Source organism: Ursus maritimus, unplaced genomic scaffold, assembly GCF_017311325.1.
Source record: "Ursus maritimus isolate PB19 unplaced genomic scaffold, ASM1731132v1 scaffold_25, whole genome shotgun sequence".
In the NCBI taxonomy this organism is placed as follows: Eukaryota; Metazoa; Chordata; class Mammalia; order Carnivora; family Ursidae; genus Ursus; species Ursus maritimus.
Window position 1 is genome coordinate 31,057,388 of NW_024425008.1, and position 20,071 is coordinate 31,077,458.

The 20,071-nt window shown below is 43.1% G+C and overlaps 1 protein-coding gene across 11 annotated transcripts in view; it reads right to left on the reverse strand.

Annotated features, from left to right (window-relative positions):
* RAD51B (RAD51 paralog B) overlaps window positions 1-20,071 on the reverse strand; it is a 677,123-nt gene that overhangs the window by 269,399 nt on the left and 387,653 nt on the right. For all 11 annotated transcript variants that reach the window (XM_008700443.2, XM_008700473.2, XM_008700456.2 and 8 more), the window contains one exon: window positions 4,309-4,405. In XM_008700443.2, the coding sequence (XP_008698665.1) occupies window positions 4,309-4,405 (97 nt within the window). The remainder of the gene's footprint in view (window positions 1-4,308; window positions 4,406-20,071) is intronic.

Below are 20,071 nucleotides of genomic sequence, written 5' to 3' on the forward strand. Positions count from 1 at the left end.
CAACAAAACTAAAAACTAAAGAAGAAAATACTTTGATTCACAGTGCCTGGTCAAGAACAATGTAGATTCTAAAACCAGAAATCTGGATTTCTGCCCTTAGGTTCACAGGGCAGTGAATTTTGGTCAATTTGCATAAGTCTTGAAGGTTCCATTCTCCCCACTAAATGAAATAATGTTTGTGAGAGCAGGCTGAAAACTGACAAGCACACTGCAACTATGAGAAGTTATTTCAACGAAATAGGGAAAATTCTATTTGCCCTCTGATTCCTTCACAAGGCACAAAACTATGGGGCAGGAGCAATGTGGAGGAAGTCCTTGACCTCTGGGGTCCACTTCTCTCTTCTTTGGCTCTCCTACCTGGGAGCTGGATAATCCAACAGTGGAATGAAACTCCGATGAAGGGAATCAGACCATGGACCCAAGCAGTGAACATGGCCTACATCATCCAAGCAACAACCCAGCCATAAACTTTAATAAGGAAAAAAAAAAAAAAACTAGCAACACAAAAACAAAGAACTCGCAACTTTACAAACACTGGGAGGGCAACAGCTGGTCAGCCGAGATTAAAGGAGCGTGAGAGAGCACCCCCCCATCCCCTGACTTCTCCTCCCCCAAAGAGGTCCCTGCAGCCAGCCAGAGCTCACTTTTACAGCTCTGTGAAGATGACCTTGTTCCAGCTAAGATAGGGGCTCTTTTGATCTCAGCAGGGGGAAGCTCTGGGCCTGCAGCTGGCAGATATTAATAGTACAGGATCCGCTGGGGTGGAAGAGATCTCTCCGTTGGGCCAGGTCACTTGTATTCCCTGCTCTGCATCAGAGCAGAAGGGACTTCATTTCCCTGAATTGGCCCCTGCTGGGTATTTCCCTTAGGTCAACTCAGATCATTTTATTGCTGGCTGCTCTTGGCTGCTTGTTCTCACCCCACAACTGTTTTCAAGGGAGCACTGTTTAAGCTGTGCCCTCTGCTCTGCAGCTGAAATCTATTACACGACAGGGTGGACCTGGAGCTCACCCCATCAGTGTGTTTCTCACTCTCACTGGTTTGCACACGTGTCTTCTTGTGTATACGCCCGTGTGGGAAAGAGGCAGAGAGAGCAAGAGACAGACAAGACCAGAATGGTTTACAGCGTGAGGAGATAGCAATGTGGGGCAAGGAGGCTCTTACAGGTATGCCGAAGTATCAGTGCTAAGACTCCTGAAGATCCTTTCTATCATGCTTAATCTAGGAAAATGCAAGGCCATTCACCCCACTCTATAAATCAGAATTTTAAAACCCCATCAACAAGCGAATGCTCCTGATTTTCGGACCCATATCATGATCTCACAATGGTAGAGTGAGAAAAGACTTTAGCAATCTTATATTTCCAACCTGTCATTTTATAGAAAAAAAACACCTAAGGCTCAAAGTCATTGAAAGACCTGCCCAAGGTCACAGGGCTAATAACACAATAGCAAAGTTGATACAATGGATTCTGAAAACAACAAAGTAATTTATATGTATTAACCACAGTGGCATTAACAATCATTGCAATGTATCTGAATAGGTATAAATGCTTTAAGAAAATTGTCCATTTTAGTTCACTGGTAAGGAACTTCATTATAGACTTCAGGAAAAATATTTCTATAGCTTCTTTATCTGCTCAGCTATACAAAGGAAAGATCTAGAAAAATCAACTGTTTCCATTCTCCCTAGGATTTCATAATTTAAAAAAGTTATCTAAGGATGAGCTGATAAGTCTCCCCTTGTCATGAATACAACTTAACCATTTTCTGGAAGCGGTTACACTGGAGCCCCAAAACAATTTCCTCTGTATTTGTTCTGTTCCTCTTCTTTGCTTAAGATAAGCCAGGAAGCCAAGACAAAGCAAAGTGCTATTATTTATTGGTTTTTAAATAAGGAAATAAGACATTTTTTTCCTCCTCAAAGCTGAATAAATGAGTGTGTGTGTATGTGTGCATGAAATAATTACACCAATTTTTAAAAAGTGAATCTCACAGCTACTGTTTACAAAGTATTTACTATGGTATCCATTTAGCATTTATTTACTGCCTACTTTGTGCCTAGAACTTTGCTACTCACTCAGGATACAAAAAGAATACAAGCTAGCCTGTGCCCTTAAAAAAATCTGCCAATCTAGTCAGGAAACCATGAAAAGTTAAATTAATTTTCCTGGACCTTTTCTTTATAAAGCAGAGCAGGTAGAAGGGCCACAGAGGAGGAAGAGGGAGCGAGACCAGTGCAGACTGGAACAAACAAGGAGGTTTTGTGGGAAGCGGTGGTCTTTAAATAAACCTTGCTTGAGTCGGAGGATTTGGGAAGAAAGGAAGCAGTAGAAGTAAAAAAGGGAAATGCTATTCTAGATAGGACGAGCTGTCTCTGCAGCAGCATGGGGTAGGAGTGGGAAGTGGCAGGCAGAAAGTCGGCATGCTTGATGTGGGAGCTTCCCACGAGGCACTGGCAAGAACCAAGGGGAACGGGAAGGACAGGGCAGACTGTGAGGAGTGAGGAAGCACTGTCTCTGGTGGTGTTTTGGAAACTGATGCACACAAAAGAAAAGAAAAAAAAAATCCTGATTTTTAGCATGTGTAGATTCTCATGGTGTAAATATTTCTACCCTGGGTGATTTCAGGCTGACAAATCACAAATTCCTGAATATTTTAAAAGCAGCTTATTGATCTTAGCCCATTCTCAGAAAATGGGCTCCTACGGTTCCCAGACTTTTGAGTAGGAGGGTGACAAGTAAAACGAAGCCAGATCCGGAGAGTTTCATTTGGTGGTGGCAGGATGAAGATGGTAGAGAGGCTGGAGTTGGGAAGGCCATTTTGGAATTTATAAAAATAATCCAACTGTGAGTTTAATAAGTCAGCTGATCACAATACAAATCACAAAGAGGAGGCACCTGGCTGGCTCAGTCGGTAGAGCATGCCACTCTTGATTTCAGTGTCTTGAATTCAAGCCCCACACTGGGCGTGAAGCCTATTTAAAAAATGTGTAATATCCATAGATATTATTTTTTAATTACAAAGAAGAGGGGGCAGAGGAAGAATATATTTGTGTTTTTTTTTTTTTTTAAAGATTTGATTTATTTATTTGACAGAGATAGAGACAGCCAGCGAGAGAGGGAACACAAGCAGGGGCAGTGGGAGAGGAAGGAGCAGGCTCCTAGTGGAGGAGCCTGATGCGGGGCTCGATCCCAGAACACCAAGATCATGCCCTGAGCCGAAGGCAGACGCTTAACGACTGAGCCACCCAGGCGCCCCAGGAAGAATATATTTGGAAAGAAGAACCAAGAAGCCTGGATGATAGGAGTGCAGGGAGGAAGGAATAGTAAAGATTTGGGTTTTCAGTTCAGGTGATGATGGGAGGGGTGACGTATCACTGAATGTGGAAATAGGGGACACAGAGCATTATACAATTTTTATGAATAAGTAGTTTTTCTCTCTGAAAAACACCACCAAGAAGCAGGGCTGTGGTCCTTCCGATTTTTGAGTCCGTGAACTGTGGGCAATCCATGGAAGACCACATGGGCAGTCAGAAGCCTTTCTAGGCGTACAAGTCCCATCTGCTCACTCATGAACACTTCTCAGAAAATGGAAGTGCAGAGGGGTCTGTCACAGCTACGCACATTTATCCAGCCCACAGCTAGCAGAACTCAGAAATGTCACATAAGAACTTTCAATAAAGCTAGAAACCACCCACTGGCTCAGTGGCGTAATTCCCCTAGCTACGCAAACCATAGCCAACCTGACCTTTGCTAGCATGGGAGGGTGAAGAAAATTTTGCAGATTTACCAACGTGGAGAGTTTCTCTTAACTCTTCTGTAAAGCTGGTCGGGAATGCCACACCTCCAGCACGCGACACGGCTGTACACTTTAAGCCAGTCCAGAAACACCCAGCACAAACAAAAGGTTGAGTTGCTATGGGACCACCAGTAAAGCCAACCTGTGAGCATCGGTCTCAAAAATCAAGTCACTTAGCAGTTGGCCAGCCCTTATCCGAAGGACCCCAAATCAGCCTATGGAGGTGTGACAGGCTTCAAGGTGGAGGTAATGGGTGTCTGTGAGGGTGACTCACTCAGATGGAAAAGGAAGCTGGCCTATAGAGACAGGGCAAGAGCCTCTCCAAATACAAGGAATCAGATGGCAGGGAAGCCGGCTAAGCCTAAATTGCCAGGATCCGGCTGGGTTCACTGGCCAGGGCCTCTCAGCCCAGTCTCCCAGCGCAACAGGGGGCAGAGAGGCAGAGAGGAGAGGCGGTGGGGCTATATGTCAGTGTCAAGTTTCGGCCCCTCTAGGACAGATCCCTTACCTTCAGACAGGGACAAATCATCAGCTGGAGACACCAGGTCTGCCTGAGAAGCTAGGCCTCTGCTTAGATGCGTTGTAATTTGATTCGTCAAGATAACCTGTGAACAGACAGGGAGAAGGTGGGGGAAGGGAGAAGAAAGAGACAAATTAATTATTAGAGCTCTCAAAAGAACAGACTGTGGTTCAGGGGAGGACTGATAAGCACATAGGTAGGAAAACCCCAGTTCTGACTTTCATCAGTTTTACCTGCAGGCCAGAATATCTGGCAAAACCTATAAGTCATTCAAAACACAGAAAAGGGGAAACAGGCTTCTTTTAGAGTTTAAACCACCAATCAGTTCCTTCTAAATGCTGAGTAAATTGGGACTGAGAGGTGTTGTCATATTAGCTAAATAATAGAAGGCTAACCAGAGAATTAAGATGCATATGAACACATTTGATCAAACTTCAAATTTTAGGATTATATCCACAGCCCAAGATATTGCTAGTGCTAAATAAAAGCAATAATTTAAAATTGGGATGCCTGTGGCTTCTTCCTTATTAACTCAGAGTCAGAGTTTTATTTCCAAATTTGTGAAACTGTAATAAGATTCATCTGGAAAGGAACAACACTGTTCTTTGAGATTCGTTGAATGCCAACAAAAACATTCCAGTCTCACTATGCATTTAAAACACAAATTAATATAATCCTACCTATACAAAATACGGTTCATAACACTTAAAATTCCTATGATCCACTGCCACACCGTGGCATTTGATTCAATCAAGAAACTATTCTTTTCCTTAAAAACCTTCCTTTATAAAATTTACTATATTGTTTGAAAGCCCAAAGGAGGAATAAAATACAGATTCTCTCCTGGAACATTACATTGACTAACACCCAAGGTTTCCCAAGGTTTGGGTGTTCCCATCATGTGGAAAACTGTGAGCATCTTGGTCACTCAGAGGAAACGTCCCTTCTGAAAACGGTACTAGGCACTTAGCAACTGGAATAAGCATCTAGTTGGAATGTCTTGGTCTGTCCCGAGGGTCAGCTATGGTTTTGCTGCCACCCGAATTTGAACAGAAATGGAAACTGTCTCTATCCTTTATTTTCAGCCATACCTCTGTCACTGTCTCTTGAACGAACCAGGCACATGTGATAAATCCTCTACCAACGGCGGCTTAATTGAGGGCTGAGAGGGGAGCATGTTGGCAAGGTCAGGCAAAGAAATGACGCACTCTATTAGCAAAGACAACCTTTGCAAGGTCTCTGTGTGTGACCTAGGCTTATGAGTCTCCAGCTACTCTGAAGTGATGGTCAGCTCCTGCCAGCACTCTGCTCAGTATCTGCACATCTACTCTCACTCTTCTGCATTGCTCCTTTTCATCTGGACTGGTAGGAATCACCTGCCATGTGTCTTCAATTACAATGGCTTTGCAGAGTCGAATAACAGCCGCTCTTTCAAGAACAAATGTTCATGTTTAGGAGTATGAATAAAAATTACGTTCATTTCTCTCTTTATAACATAGGGCATGGGCTTTGGAGTTTAATTAAACCGGGTTCGAATTCTGACTCTGACACTGCGCACCCTGGGACAGTTACTTAACTTTTGAGTTAAGTAGCTTCATTTGCTCATAGGTAAAAATCACACCCATCTTACAGAACTGTTACGAGAGGGAGTGCCTGGGTGGCACAGCGGTTAAGCGTCTGCCTTCGGCTCAGGGCGTGATCCCGGCGTTATGGGATTGAGCCCCACATCAGGCTCTTCCACTGGGAGCCTGCTTCTTCCTCTCCCACTCCCCCTGCTTGTGTTCCCTCTCTCGCTGGCTGTCTCTATCTCTGTCAGATAAATAAATAAAATCTTAAAAAAATAATAAAAAAAGAACTGTTACGAGAATTAACGGAGATAATCAATGTGAGGCACCTAACATAATGTCTGGCACATAGTAAATAGTCAATAAATGGAAACCATTGTTATTGGTGTTATTTTCTTCAGAACGATGCTATATACATTATATATATATATATATATATATATAATGTATATAGCATAGTTCTGAAGAAAATAACACCAATAACAAATATATATATATATATATATTATATAGTAAAATCCATGTGCTTCAGACAATTGAATCTAACAGGAGAACACTAAACCACAATTTTCTACATTAGGATATACTTCAGGATCTGATCATTTCTACCAATCTTAGTCCTTCTTAAGTTTTATCCAATGGCTAGGAATTTGTGCAAAAGTCTCAATAAGAAAAAGGTAGCAATCATTTAAAGGCAGGCCAATAATGTACTGGTATTACTCTGAAAATACTATGTGCTTTATTTACCAGTGAACAAAACAATGTATCTGTCTGTCCTAGTTTTTAAAATGTGAAGCTTCTGGGAGATCAAAATAGGAAAGTTCACTTTATTAGAGGATTCTTCTAAAAGACGGCTTGGTAAAAATGAAAGAACTCTAATGATACGGTAATGATAGTATGGAAAAAAATGTATTGAATACTTAGCATGCAAGGCCTGTCACCATATACACAGGCGGAAATGAAGAGGTAAAGGCTCTGTATGTCTTCTCTAGAAACTTGTAAGTTAAGAGATGAGCCATTTACTAAAATATTCAGATCATTTTCCCCCTTCAATTTTATTATTATTATGCTGGTCCTTCATGGAAACTTGTCCTGAGATGATGGTTGTATTATATAGAACTAATAAAGTTATGTCCTATAGAACCTCAAACCAAATTCCAGATGTCCCTTTTAGAAGGTTCTCAGCCCCATTTCTACCTCCAATGGAAGATGAGGTGGAGAAGAAGACATTTCACTCACCAAAGGCAAGAGTGGTTTTGCTAATAATCCTCTCCCTTTGTATTATGCACCCGAAAGCCAAATCACTGAAGGACACATAGAAACTAAACTCGGGGCTTTGCTAATCACACCATCTTACTAAACTGTTGTGGTTTTTTAAACCCGTGTTCGGCAAAATGATAGAATGGAAATATTTTCAAATAGTATCGCTGACAAATAACCACGGCTTGGGCAGAACCCTACAGATCTGTTGTCCTCTGGAGACCTGAAAACTACACCCTTAAAATAACCTATAAAATACTATTACACATCATAAACAGAGTCTTAACACTACCTGGTTTCTGAAAATTTATTCTGACTGACACTTCAGAAGGGCTTCCGTGCCACTTTGCTCCATTGGAAAGATTGGGGCCTCTGACGCTTGGTGCTCTCTTTGTGGGAAAGCAGTTTGCGCAGTAGTTAGGGTGAGTGCTTGGGAGTCAGAGAGACCAGAGTTAAGATCCGGGGCTCCACCACTTACTAGCTATATGACATTAGGCAAGTCTCATCTCTCTCTGGTATGATAATACTGAACTCACAGGGTTTCATGAAACTGGATAATGCACATAAGATCTCTAGCATTAGTGCCTGACCAGTGCTAAATGCTGAAATGTTACCACTCATCGTTGTCTTTAGTTATCCTTTGCAGACTGGTACCTTCCTTTTTAGATAGAAAACATACCCGATTCCCTTTTGTATAACATATAGCCCATTGCTGACAAAGAACAAATGCTGATATGTTCAAAAAGCGATGGTAATTTAAATGAAATGACATCAACTATTTTTGCCATTTCTCTAAAAGTATGGCTTATTGAAAACATACCACTCCCACCACACCTACCCTCCATTAACTACAAATCCAAAGGCCAGAATAGGACTCTTGGACTAAGGAGAAGACATGTTGGGTTTTGTTTGTTTGTTTGTTTGTTTGTTTTAATGGTCATGATGACATCTGAAGCCAGGAGGAGACGGAGTCTAGCTTAAAGTTTATTCTTCGGGAAGGAGAACACCATCCATCTACTGGGAAGAGGAGGCTTTGTAAGTCAGATAAAGTAACTATTGTCTCCACTCAACTCCATATAGAGAGAGACCACTTACTCCCAGGGCTTCTCCGTACTGCCCTATGGGATGTAGGATGCTTCAGGTACACTTGACTTGCAAATGGCCCCTCTTATCATGTCATGCCACATAGACCTTGAGTCTAATTTTTAGTGCTCCTCTCCCAAGGCAACACTGGGGTGAGACTTCTCCCTCCAAAGACCATGTCCCTGGGTTCCAAGTTTTCTCTTGCATTATCTGGCTTTCTTTAAGTGCATCCTACTCAACCTTTCTGTGTATAGTGTCTATGCTCACTTCAAGGGCACAATAAAGCTCTTTAAAAAAGAAGAAACTTCAGGGTACATATTCATAAATAACCCAGTTAGCCCTGCTTTCACAGAGTACAGGACTTAGAGAAAAAAAAGTGGACAGACAGGAACCAGTTAAAGACCAGGTGAACTGAAAAGACAGATGGATGGGAAGGAATGCCATTTTGGTCAGAAGACAGGGTCCTGTGGATGAAAAAGCCAACTAATACACAAACAGAAATATGACTCATTTCCATTAAGTATAAAAAAAATAGTTTAAGAGAGCAAATAACTGGAGACAAGAAGGTAGGAGCAGAATAAACTGATTAGAACCACCCGCCCCAAGTGTCAGGGGGTTGGGGAGCTAGAGTCCACTGGGCAATTAAGCCTGCCTCTCTATGAGTCTCTGTGTCCAGTGTAGACCACTTGCCCTCAGTTGACCCATCTCTTTCTTTGGCTATGCTATGACCAGACTATATCTATGCTGTACTCCACCCCCACATCCTACTTATCCTTCTTGCTCTGGTCCAGAACACTTTCTACCTTAGAGGCCATCATATGTCTAGTCTGATCCACCCTACAGTGAAGTATTGGAAGTATTTCTGCTGGGGCCTCCAGCAGAAGCCACTAGTATATTCCAGCCCCATGGTGAATACTGGAAAATGGGAGACAGAAGAGAAAAAGGGACAGCCCGGGTGAAATCAGGGTGGAGAACTGTCAGATCTAAAGGCACAGCCTTTGGCAGAAGAAGCTCCTTTTATTTGACTCTTGGAAGGTGACAGAGAAGAAGGACTTTACGGTAAGCCAGGGACAGAATAGGTTGGAATGGAATATCTGGCCCTCTTTGGTCAGCAGAAGAAATACTCATGGTCAGCAAAACAATAACTCAATATTTACAAGTCAGATTTTTTTAAGGACCTAAATATATGGCACATGCTCTCATTCAACTTTTTGTGGGGGCAAGTGAGAGGCAAAATTTCTAAGTCCCACTTTCCACCAGGTGAACTAGAGTCACCCGCCTGAGGTCAGCAGCTCAGATAAGAAGACGGACTCTTCCTCTTAAGGCAGCAGTGGACAGACGAGAGGGGAGAGGAGCTCTCAGCTCAGACGCTAGGATGGGGGACTTCTCCAGGCCTGCACGTCCTGGTCCAGAGATTTTGATCTATAGATTTCTTTGTTCATTATGTTCAACATCCAGAAATTAGAAGATTATCAAAGTGCTACATTGTAACAAGCCCAATCTTGTGACAAGAGTCCTTTTGGACTCTGCTGCTACGAAATAACCATAAGTCAAGTAGGTAAGTAGCTGAGGCTTCTACAAAAGAGCTAAGCATTTGAGGCAATCTGAGTCGAACTCTGCCAATTTTTTGGTGGTTTTCAGTGGCCCCAGATGCATGTGGCATGTCAGTTCCGAGGCCCACAGAAGGCCTGGAATCTAAAGCTCTTCATGGAACTCATGTCTATGTACAAGAGTTTAAGGGGGAGGCTGGGCTAGAGGAATTGTGAGGCCCCTTCTGGAGCATTTCTATGCCCATAAAAACACCCACTTCCTCCTCCCACCCACTCCCTGTCAGAAACCTGCTACAATCTAACACAGAGAATCAGACAAGTTTCAAAATCACTTTAATTGGGCCTGTAGTGCTAGGTGCAGAGATGGTCCTAATACTCCTGGTTATTCAAGTGAACAGGCAGTGCACCAGATAACCTGGTCAGCCAGAGAAAGGGCATCATCCGAGCGATGGAGAGAGAAACTGGGGCCTTCCTATGCTCACAAGCTGCCTGCCCGCCACCAAATCTAGCACTCTCAAAATGACAGGGCTCTGCTTTTCATAGGTTCTGAAGTCATAGTTAATTTTTTCTTCTTTTTGTATTAAAAATGGTCTATCTGCCCAAGATGCACTTTTTTATACTGTTATTTTTGGTATCTAAAATGATCCTAATTGCCAGATAGCACAGTGATTGAGCCTTTCTATCTAAACACAGGCCTTGGATAAGTCAGAAATTCTGGGTTTTAATCCTGGCTCTATTAAGGGTTGCTAAATGTCCTGCTTTTAAGAAGACAGAGGCCGGAATTTTCCTGTGAGAATTGTTAAGGTTCATTGAGTCCTTTCATCACCAAGGCTTGGGAGAAAGGCCCTGGAGTGGTTTTCACCGTACTCTCCTCTTGATTCCCAACCATGACGGTGTCTGCCCCAACCCATTCTGCTGTACAGGAGCTGGGAGTGAGAGGGAAATGGGGAGGCGACCCCCTGCCCCCAAAAGAAAGTAGGAGAGGGCACGAGGGGGGGAGGGCACGAGGGCAGGGGCAGCTCTGGGTGCAGTGCAGGAATAGAGGAGTCCCCCTAGGAGAGGCCAAGAGGCCCACACTCACAGACACATGCCTCTCCCCTGACTCTCCCCATCCCAACCCCTTCCTGTCACTTCCAGCTTTGAAAAGACATATCCAGTATTTGTTGTGAGGAAAAGTCAGACCAAATATTTTAGAGTCTGAGAGTCACAGTTCTGGTTTTACTATTCACTGGCTTAATTTTGCCAAGGTCTGGAAAATTATAAATCATTCCATTATGAAAAAATAACCATTTTTCTTTAGCTTCAGCCCAGAGAATATCAACTGTCAGTTCGAAAATAAAGAACTGATAAGGTTTTGGTATTCCAGCCTGCTTGAAAGTCTGTATGACAATTGTTTTCTGGGAAAATCTGAAAGGCTGTGGGGGATTTTCCTTTCAAAATATTTGTGGTAAAAGGACCAAACTTCAATTTGGCTTGAAGAAAACACTGTTGTGGGAATCAGGCATCCTGCCTCGTATTTCTGGCTCTGTCACTAGCCTGCTGGGCAATCCTGGAAAATGCTCCTACCTTCTCTGAACCTAAAAAGTGTTGAGTCAAAAAAAAAAAAAAAAAAGTGTTGGGGCGCCTGGGTGGCACAGCGGTTAAGCATCTGCCTTCGGCTCAGGGCGTGATCCCGGCATTGTGGGATCAAGCCCCACATCAGGCTCCTCCGCTATGAGCCTGCTTCTTCCTCTCCCACTCCCCCTGCTTGTGTTCCCTCTCTCGATGGCTGTCTCTATCTCTGTTGAATAAATAAATAAAATCTTTAAAAAAAAAAGTGTTAAGTCCATAAAAGGTATAAAGAAAATGAATATATTATGGCTGTAAATGTAGCAGGCTGCTATGAAAAATGCTATACATTTCAGTTCTCATCGGGATGAGTGTTATACTTAAAATTCCACCTTATCATTGATTCTCATTATCTCCACCCTCAAGAAATCCATTTTACACAGAACCAATTGGTAGTAGCTGAAGAAGAGAGAAGGAAAAAAAAGAATGAAAGACACAATTTCAAATAATTTTGTATTTATGGTGAGACTACTTTCAAATCCTGATAAAAATTCACATCTCTTAATATGAACCTGGAGGAAAAGATCTCTTTTGTAGGTTTCACTGTGGAAATTCACAGGCAATGTTCAAGAAACATTGCCTAGGAGGAGAGTCTCTAAAGTAGGAGAGTCCCTGAGGAAGATACTGGCTCAGTATGAGGCCATGGAGATGGAGGAAGAGAAATGAATCTCCACAGCTTTGTGTGTGCGCGCGCGCACACACACACACACACACACACACACACACACACACTCAATCACACAGAGGTTGATAACCCTACTGCTTCTGTCTCATGTTAGCCATCGTCTAGACCATGGAGTTCAGAGGAGATGAACGGAAGTAAAACTGTGTCTGCCATTTGGTCAAAATAAAGATACAAGAAAACTGTAGCACAGTAGGGTGGCTTTCTCTTTGGCCTACTTCTCCAGGGGTGTACATGCAAGGGGATGCGGTGGAAACCCTGGGGTGGCAGCCACTGCGTAGGTGTGAAAGGTCCGGTTCCACTATCAACATGCTGTTCCACTGCTCCAATGGGGCTGAGGTTAACACATGCTGGTTCCGGGTCTCAAATGGGGTGACAGTTGTAATGAGGCCACAAACAGCAGCCTGGTGTGCTGTTTCCACCTGCAACCCAACCTGGGCGACATCCTGTCAGTGATCTTCAGCTTGTTGCAGGAAATAACATGCACCATTGGTGAACTGCAACAGCGTGTTCACAGCGGCCTCAAATGGTGCATTCCCCAACCGCGTGCGATTTTGCCCTTAGCATGGGATCAAATAGGTCTCTGGCCAGCTGGGGCTTGGAAATGAACAAGGCCAATTGCTGGATGACTCTGAGGTTCGAAGATGCGGAAGAAACCTTCCTACCAGCCTTCACTGCACTGTACATTTCTTGTGGCCGAGTCGCTCTTGGGTTTGTTTGGTTGTCCTAGCCCACTCCCTTACTGCCCACTGAGCCCTACAGAAAGGCAGGGGAGGTGAATTTCCAACAGCCCCCTGAGTTTCTGCTGACCTTTTTAGGTGTTTTTGTTACTTGATGGTGCTTTCTATTCACGTGTACTCCTGGGTTCTGGGGATTCCCCTACTTTTGATTTGCAAGGATGGTTAGAAAGACACAGCTTTGTGATGAGTCCATTACAGGCGGCTACTACTGACTGATTTCCCCTCCTTAGACTCATTTGAGACCAAGAAAATAGTTCTGTTGAGTCACTTGCTCCCCAGGGGTCTGAAAATACGGCTCTTGGGGGAGTCCAGCCTGATAAACACCGACTTTGCTTTTCTCTAGCCCCAGCCAAACTTATAGTGGCTTATAGTGGGGAGGAGCTGAAGCCCAGACAGGCCTCTGATCTCACCCCGCCTCTGAAAAACCTCCAAAGGAGGACAAGCCAACACTAATCTGACTTCAGTATCTCTATGCCACTCAGGCAAATGGCATTCCAGCGCTCTCTGAACTCAGAAACTGGGTGCATGCATCCAATTCTATCTCCAAAGTGAATCTGTAGCATAAAATGAAAGCAAAGATCATTCACAACCTGTTCAAAAGGAGGCCAAAACACCTGCCTAGGAACAAATTTCCAAGACACCAACCTCATCAGAGAAGCCTTTGAACAAAAGCTATTTATTTGATATCCTCAAAGAAGGGATACTGTGTAAAGCGTTGTTGTTGTTGCTGTTGTTTTAAGGAGGGGGGGGTTGGGAGCTGAAGCTATCTGTCTATATCCAAACTTAAATAAATGACATCAATATCCACAAACAATAAAAACCTACAATTAAACAGAGTCAACATAAGAGACAGAAGAAGAATAGGCCCAGAACAAATACATTAAAATGGCTAAATATTTACATGGCGAGTGAGGATGGGCCTCCTTTCACGGCAATGCCCTTGGAGTGGAGATCTTGATCGTGGTCACTAATAAGCCAATCCCCATCATGTGCTACAGGCCCATAAAATGATGTCCTCGCCAAGGGCAGATCACACTCAAGTCACAAGCCTCAATGCCAGATGACAAATAGGTTTTTAGTCTCCAATAGCTACTCTGGTGGCTTGGGAATGGCCACCTGGAGCACTGTCCCAAGAGGAAGCATGAGGTTGTGTCAGGCCTCTGAATTGCTAGAGGGGATGGTGAGGGCATGAGCTGCTAACTGTAACTGCACAAGATTGCTATCCTGTCATTTTTCCTCCGTCATTTTCATTTCTCTATTTTGTTCCCCCCTCATCTAACGTCATTAACAAAAGTAATGACAGCACTTTACATGTGTATGATGCTTTATACTTTTCAGAAGGTTCTCAGAGTGGCCTTAGCTGATCCTCACTGCCTCTTGAGGGAAACAGCTCTTGTGTGTTAGGAGGGTGGGCTCTGGAGTCAGAACTCCTGGGTTTCTATCTCAGCTCCTCAACCACCCAGCTGTAGAATTTCGGGTAGATGACTTCATCTCCCTATGCCTCACTTTCTTCAACTGCATAATGAGAGAACAATTACACTTGTTGTGAGGATAAATGAGTTGGCATAGAAAGCACTTAAGACAGTGCCTAATACCTAGCAGGTACCTAACACCGATCAGCTTTTTACTTATTATTCTACCCACTTCCATTTTTTCCAGTGGGAACACTGACGCTTGTGACATTCTCATTCTTCTCTGTGTTTCTCATGGTTCACTCACTCTTGCTCTCATTCCCATGCCAAGTGCCCCACGCCAAGGCTGAAATGTCCTCCTTTACTCTTCTTCCAGCTTCCATCTTTCAGGACCAGTTCAAATGCCACCTCTTCCATGAAGTCTTTCCTCACCATGCTAGCTGAAACTAACTCATCTCTCAGCTCCTAATGCTCTCACTTGACAATTGGTCCCAAGTAATTTAGGACGAGGATTTTTTTCTCGGTGTCATGTATGTGATTCTTACCTCTCTACCTACAGTGTAAATGTTCTGAGATTTCATGTGTCTCTGCCTCCCTGTCCCCATTCTAATGGCGGGAAGGGAGAAGGGAGGAGACTAATGCCTGCTTCCTATGGATCCAAGCCTGTACCAAGTGCTTTACAAACATTAGTTCATTTCATCCTCACACTTCAGTGAGGCAAATGTTATTATCCTGGTTTTGAAGATGAGGAAACTGAGGCTCAGAGGAGTTGAGCCATTTTCAGAGATGGAATAGCTAGCATGTGGCAGAACCAGATTCAAACCAGGTCTGTCTTCACCTCCAGTGCACGCTGACTCTACCACATCAAAGCTTCTTGACACAAACACTCATAGCCTCATGGATATTTGTGGATTAATTTCCTCAGAGCATGGCATTTGCTGAGATTGGATGGACCAAGTGCCATGTGATTTAAAGCAAAATCACATGTAAAGGAAAACTGTACAAAATGTGAAGAATAAGACAAACTTTCAGTAGCAAGAAGAACCCAGTCGACTGTTAGAATGCTGTTTGGTGGAGCTGGAAACACTGAGTCTTCAGTGCGGGGAGGAACCATGCTCCAGCAGGTATGGCGAAAGAAAAGACACAGACTCCTGGATTCTATTTCTGTCTTGGCCGCTAACCTCTCTGCTAATATTTTCACTTCTGCTAACATGTGATGACAAGAGTTTCAGAAGAAAGGTTGCCACCTGAGAGCAGAACGAGGATAGGCAGTTAGCTGGTTACATGTGGTGGAACCACAAACAGCACTGGGATCTGGAGGAGGAGCTCGCAGCCGGGGCGAATCCCATGTGGGCCTGTATCTTTCCAGCTCCACTTCAACCCATGGGGAACAGCCCTGGGTGCACTGCCCTCCTTAAATATAAATGATAGGGGCATCTATGTGTTTAAAAACCCAAAAAGGACTGTCTTTAGTTTACTTAGGATCCATGTGAGCCATTCAAAAAGTTCATTCTTGTTTTCCGACTTGAAATGATGTTTGCATTCATTTTCTGACTGGTTACACCATACGATGGCGGTACTAAATAAGAAAAAAAAATCAGTCGATTCTTCATATGTTTGGTAATTGATTCCTGAAGTGTATTAGTGCCAGTGTTTGTGATGGAGGCCCTGGTCTATCTATAGTGAAGACACAGCTAGAATGGAGGTGGAGAGGCAGAGGTTTGTCCTTGGTCCTTGACATCATCCAGCTGAGAGGCCGGGCCTGGAAGGACTGGTAACCCAGGCAGGTTTGCAGGCATGCTGGCAATTGCTGAAGGGGCATGATAAGCCCTCTGAAAACAGAAACACAGGACCTGTGGGTAGTGGCTTTCCATTCCCACATATCTGAGGTCCCACTAAATTCAGAATCCTGGAGCTATGGGCAAGTCTTGTGGAAGATTTCCTGTTCAGATCGAGGCCTAGAAAGGGATCACGGCTGCAGATGAACAGCCAGCTGCTTTGGAATGGGAGGACAAGGAAGCTCTTCTCTGTCTGGTTATTTACAACACAGCATTTGGGCTCATGGACTCCTCCTGCCCTCCCCAGGACCACACTGAAATGACTAAATCTGCCTGTTACTCCAGTGAATCCAGTCAAATAAATAAGTCAATTCTCTTTAAGTTTGTGGTCTCAACTCCTTGTTGGTTTATTGCAAAATTAAAGGGCACACAGAGTAGAACCATCAATCAGTAACCAGCAGAGGAATAAGCTCTTTGTGGAATGCACTGAGAAGCAGGAAAGAAGAAGAAAAAAAATGAAAAGAAACCTCATGAAATGGTCATTTGTTAGGAGAACAGAGGGGGGAAATCCACATTTCACATGCAGCATCATTTAGGAAAAGTCTTATTAAAGGTTTCCTATCTCACCAGGAGAGCAAGCACAGGAACGCAAACAAAAATCCCTCAAAATGATCTGCCATTTATTAGCACTGGTTTCTTGTGGCCTTTGCTGTGTTCCGTAGACACAGCCAGAGATCATGGGGCCAAGGGGCTGAACAGTGACTCAGCAGGCTCAGGACCAAGGCAAGGAGATGAGATACCACTACTGTTCATTATGAGGCAAACAAAACTGGCTTCCTCCATTCTTCATCCCAACCTGACGGTCCCTTAGCACCCTGTTATTAAAGCACCTCCTTAGTACCATGCCTTATTTGGAATGTATAATAAATGTGATTTGATGAGGGTAAAAACTGAAGAGCAACATTTATAGTCTAGAGGAAAATAACTAACACTCATTGAGTACCCACCAGGTGCCAAACAGTATGCCCGATGACTTATTTACATAACTTGCTTTAATCCTCATTGCAATCCTATGCGGTAGGTGACATTGTTCTTCTGCTTTTGAGATAAATGTATTCTGTAACTTGCATAGCTTGCAGCAAGCAGCCACATCTATGTGACTCCAAAATCACTTCTTTCAACCAGACTCACCATGTTCAAACATGGCACCAGGAAAACTACTGTGGATTTTAAATCCTGCTAGAAGAACTGAAATAGATAGAATTGGAAATAGCAGAATGGTAACTCACCAGTCCTATGTCTACCTTGCACATATTCTATTTCAAATAACTACCTTCTCTGGACAACTGATACTCTTGACCATTTCGCAAGAGAGGAAAGTAGGGTGCTAAGAGGTGGAGGGAACTGCTCATGCTAGTAAGCAGAAGAGCCATTAGACCACGACACAGCTCTGATTCTCACCCATGGCAAGATGTACCTTTTGAAATAACTTGGCAGTAGGGAAGAATTCTTTATGTTGCTTTAGAAAAAATGAAGGGGCTACATACACACGCCTATACAAATACAGAATTTCATCTGAACCTGCTTCTCATCTAGTGATAAGGTAGGTATTACATCTCTTTCCACATCAGAGAGGAAAACTGAGTAACCTAAAGTTTACAGCATATATATGTACCCAAAGCCAGGTCTACTGACTCCAAATCCCATGTTCTTTACACATCTTGATCCTGAAGGGGAGTGCACCTCCCATTGAGAGGCAGATTGAGGGTAAAGGAACAGCTTTCATGAGAAAGCTGGGTCTCAATGTCTTCCTGAAACAAGGAGGTGCTGCTCGTGAAGTTGTGATGCCCAATGCAATGGGATCTTGGTTTTATTTCCTCTCTCCACAGAGGTGACTGTCGATAGTGTTAGAACTTTTATGCTCTCTTTGAAGGCGATCCTCTGTTACTAATGTGAGGCTCATTTAAGTGCTGGTTATGGTTTATTAGAAACAGCCCCATTCATTAATTCAGCAAAGGAGTTCCTAAGAGAGCAAGTTCCTTGGAAGCAAGAAGTGAAAGAGAGCTATATCTGAGACTAGGTAGGTTTGGGGCAAGATTGCAAAGAGTTAAAGAGTAAAGTATATATGTATGGCTTCCCTCCCCAACTCCACCATCTTCTTTCTGTTGTGAACCCCGTGGGCTTTGCACACTCATCCTACCCAACACAGCTAGACCTCCCTTCCCCAGCCAGTACCACCTTGAAGGGCTTTGAAAGTCCAAGACTCCATCCCTATACCATCCACTACTACTCAAAAATCCACAGTCTTTTCTCCACTTCTCTCTTTCTAATGAGCTAAATCTTAAATTAAGTCTTAAGTGACTTTTGCTACAGATCTTTATGCTACCGGGGAAGGAGCCCAGTGACATACCAATTGTTCTAAAGCAGTGACTTGATTGTGAAAGCAGTGAAGTGATTGAGGTGGGTGTTGAATCTAGTCTCCTGACTCCAAATTCCATGTTAATTCCTCTCTACAATTTTTTCCTCCCTCTTCTGAGGTAGAAAATCTGGCTCTACATCTGACTGACAGAGTCTCCTATAGATATTTGAAGCATAACTGAAATATAAACTGAATATCTGACAAAATAAAATCATTCAAGTCATTTAATTACAATTTCAAATGTTGATAAAATATTTATTTAATACTAACTAGGGTCAAAACAAAGCAAAGATAAGACTGCTATTTTTCTGTCAAAAGGGAGAAGTAGTATGAGTATTACTATACTAACTATAACGAAAGGGAGCAAATAATCCTTGTCATAAGGAGGGTGAAGAAAGAGAGCCACTGGAGTCTAGAAGATGGGAAGAGATGGCTTCTCACCGAGGGACTCAGGGAAAGTGTCATTTGATCTGGGCCTTGAAAGCAGGGTACAATTTTGTCATTGAGAGTTATGTGGAAGGTTTTTATAAATGGCAGAAGAGGCCCCAATATTATAAGAATTTGAACTACAGAGTATTTTAGAGGAGGGCCTTAAACTTTGGAATACTGGCAGGCACTAAAAAGAGAACCAATCTGCATCAGGAATAGACCAGGTATTTATACCAGGAATTCATTTTAATCCAAAGAGGCCTTTGAAAAGCATGGAAAAAGGCTCCCCAGCCAAGAGAACCTAGAGGAACCAACCTTGCAGGAAGGAGACTCAAGGTGCCTTCATAGTTCATCCTGCTGCTAAGTTGACTCCTACAGGGCAGGTGCCTGTAGTAAAATCGTAATACTAGTAATATGTCAATTGAGAGAATCCTGAGTGTTGAGTGCATGTGTGTGTGTGTTTCAAATTTTATGTAGGAGAAAATTCTGCTAAAACACATCAAGGGTACCAGTCCCTGTTACAGAGGAAAGGAAAAACTCTAATCATATGCAACAGGGTTTAGGAAAAAATCTTTATGAAAGACCTCTTAGCAACTAGGGCAGTAAAAACTAAAACACAAGAGCAACCAAAAATTCCTTACGACTGTGGGTCCTGTGTCCCTTCTGGTAGCGTCCCTCCAATCCCCTCACAGGCAGAAGAGATCCCAACAGACTGCAGATCTTTTCTGCACTGGAGAACGGAGATATGAGAAACTAAAGCAGAGTCTTCTGATCTGTTCCATTTCTTAAAAATCTATTTTTTTTTTCCTGCTGGTTACTTTTCAACATGACTGACAAGAAAGCTTTTCACTTTTCTGTTTATGTTTTCTAAGGCAACAGCAAAGCTCAACTAGAGGTTCAAATAAAAACATTAATCAGCACAACATAGGAGCATATTACTTCCAGGTAAATTCAGTCGGCTATCTGGTAGGACCTGGAGTTATACTGGAGTCAAACTAGGTAATCGGCACTTACTGGTTCAGAACTGAATGACACAATGAAAGGACAGACTATGTGCCCCATAAAATGATGGATCTAGGTAATGATCATCAATGGATTAGATGAAAAGTTGATAGGGAACTTGGCAATGGAATGATCAGCTGCCATCAACTGAACCCACTGATCAATTTAATCACCATTAAAGGTGGTATGACAAGACATTATTGTCTTATGGCATGATAAAATA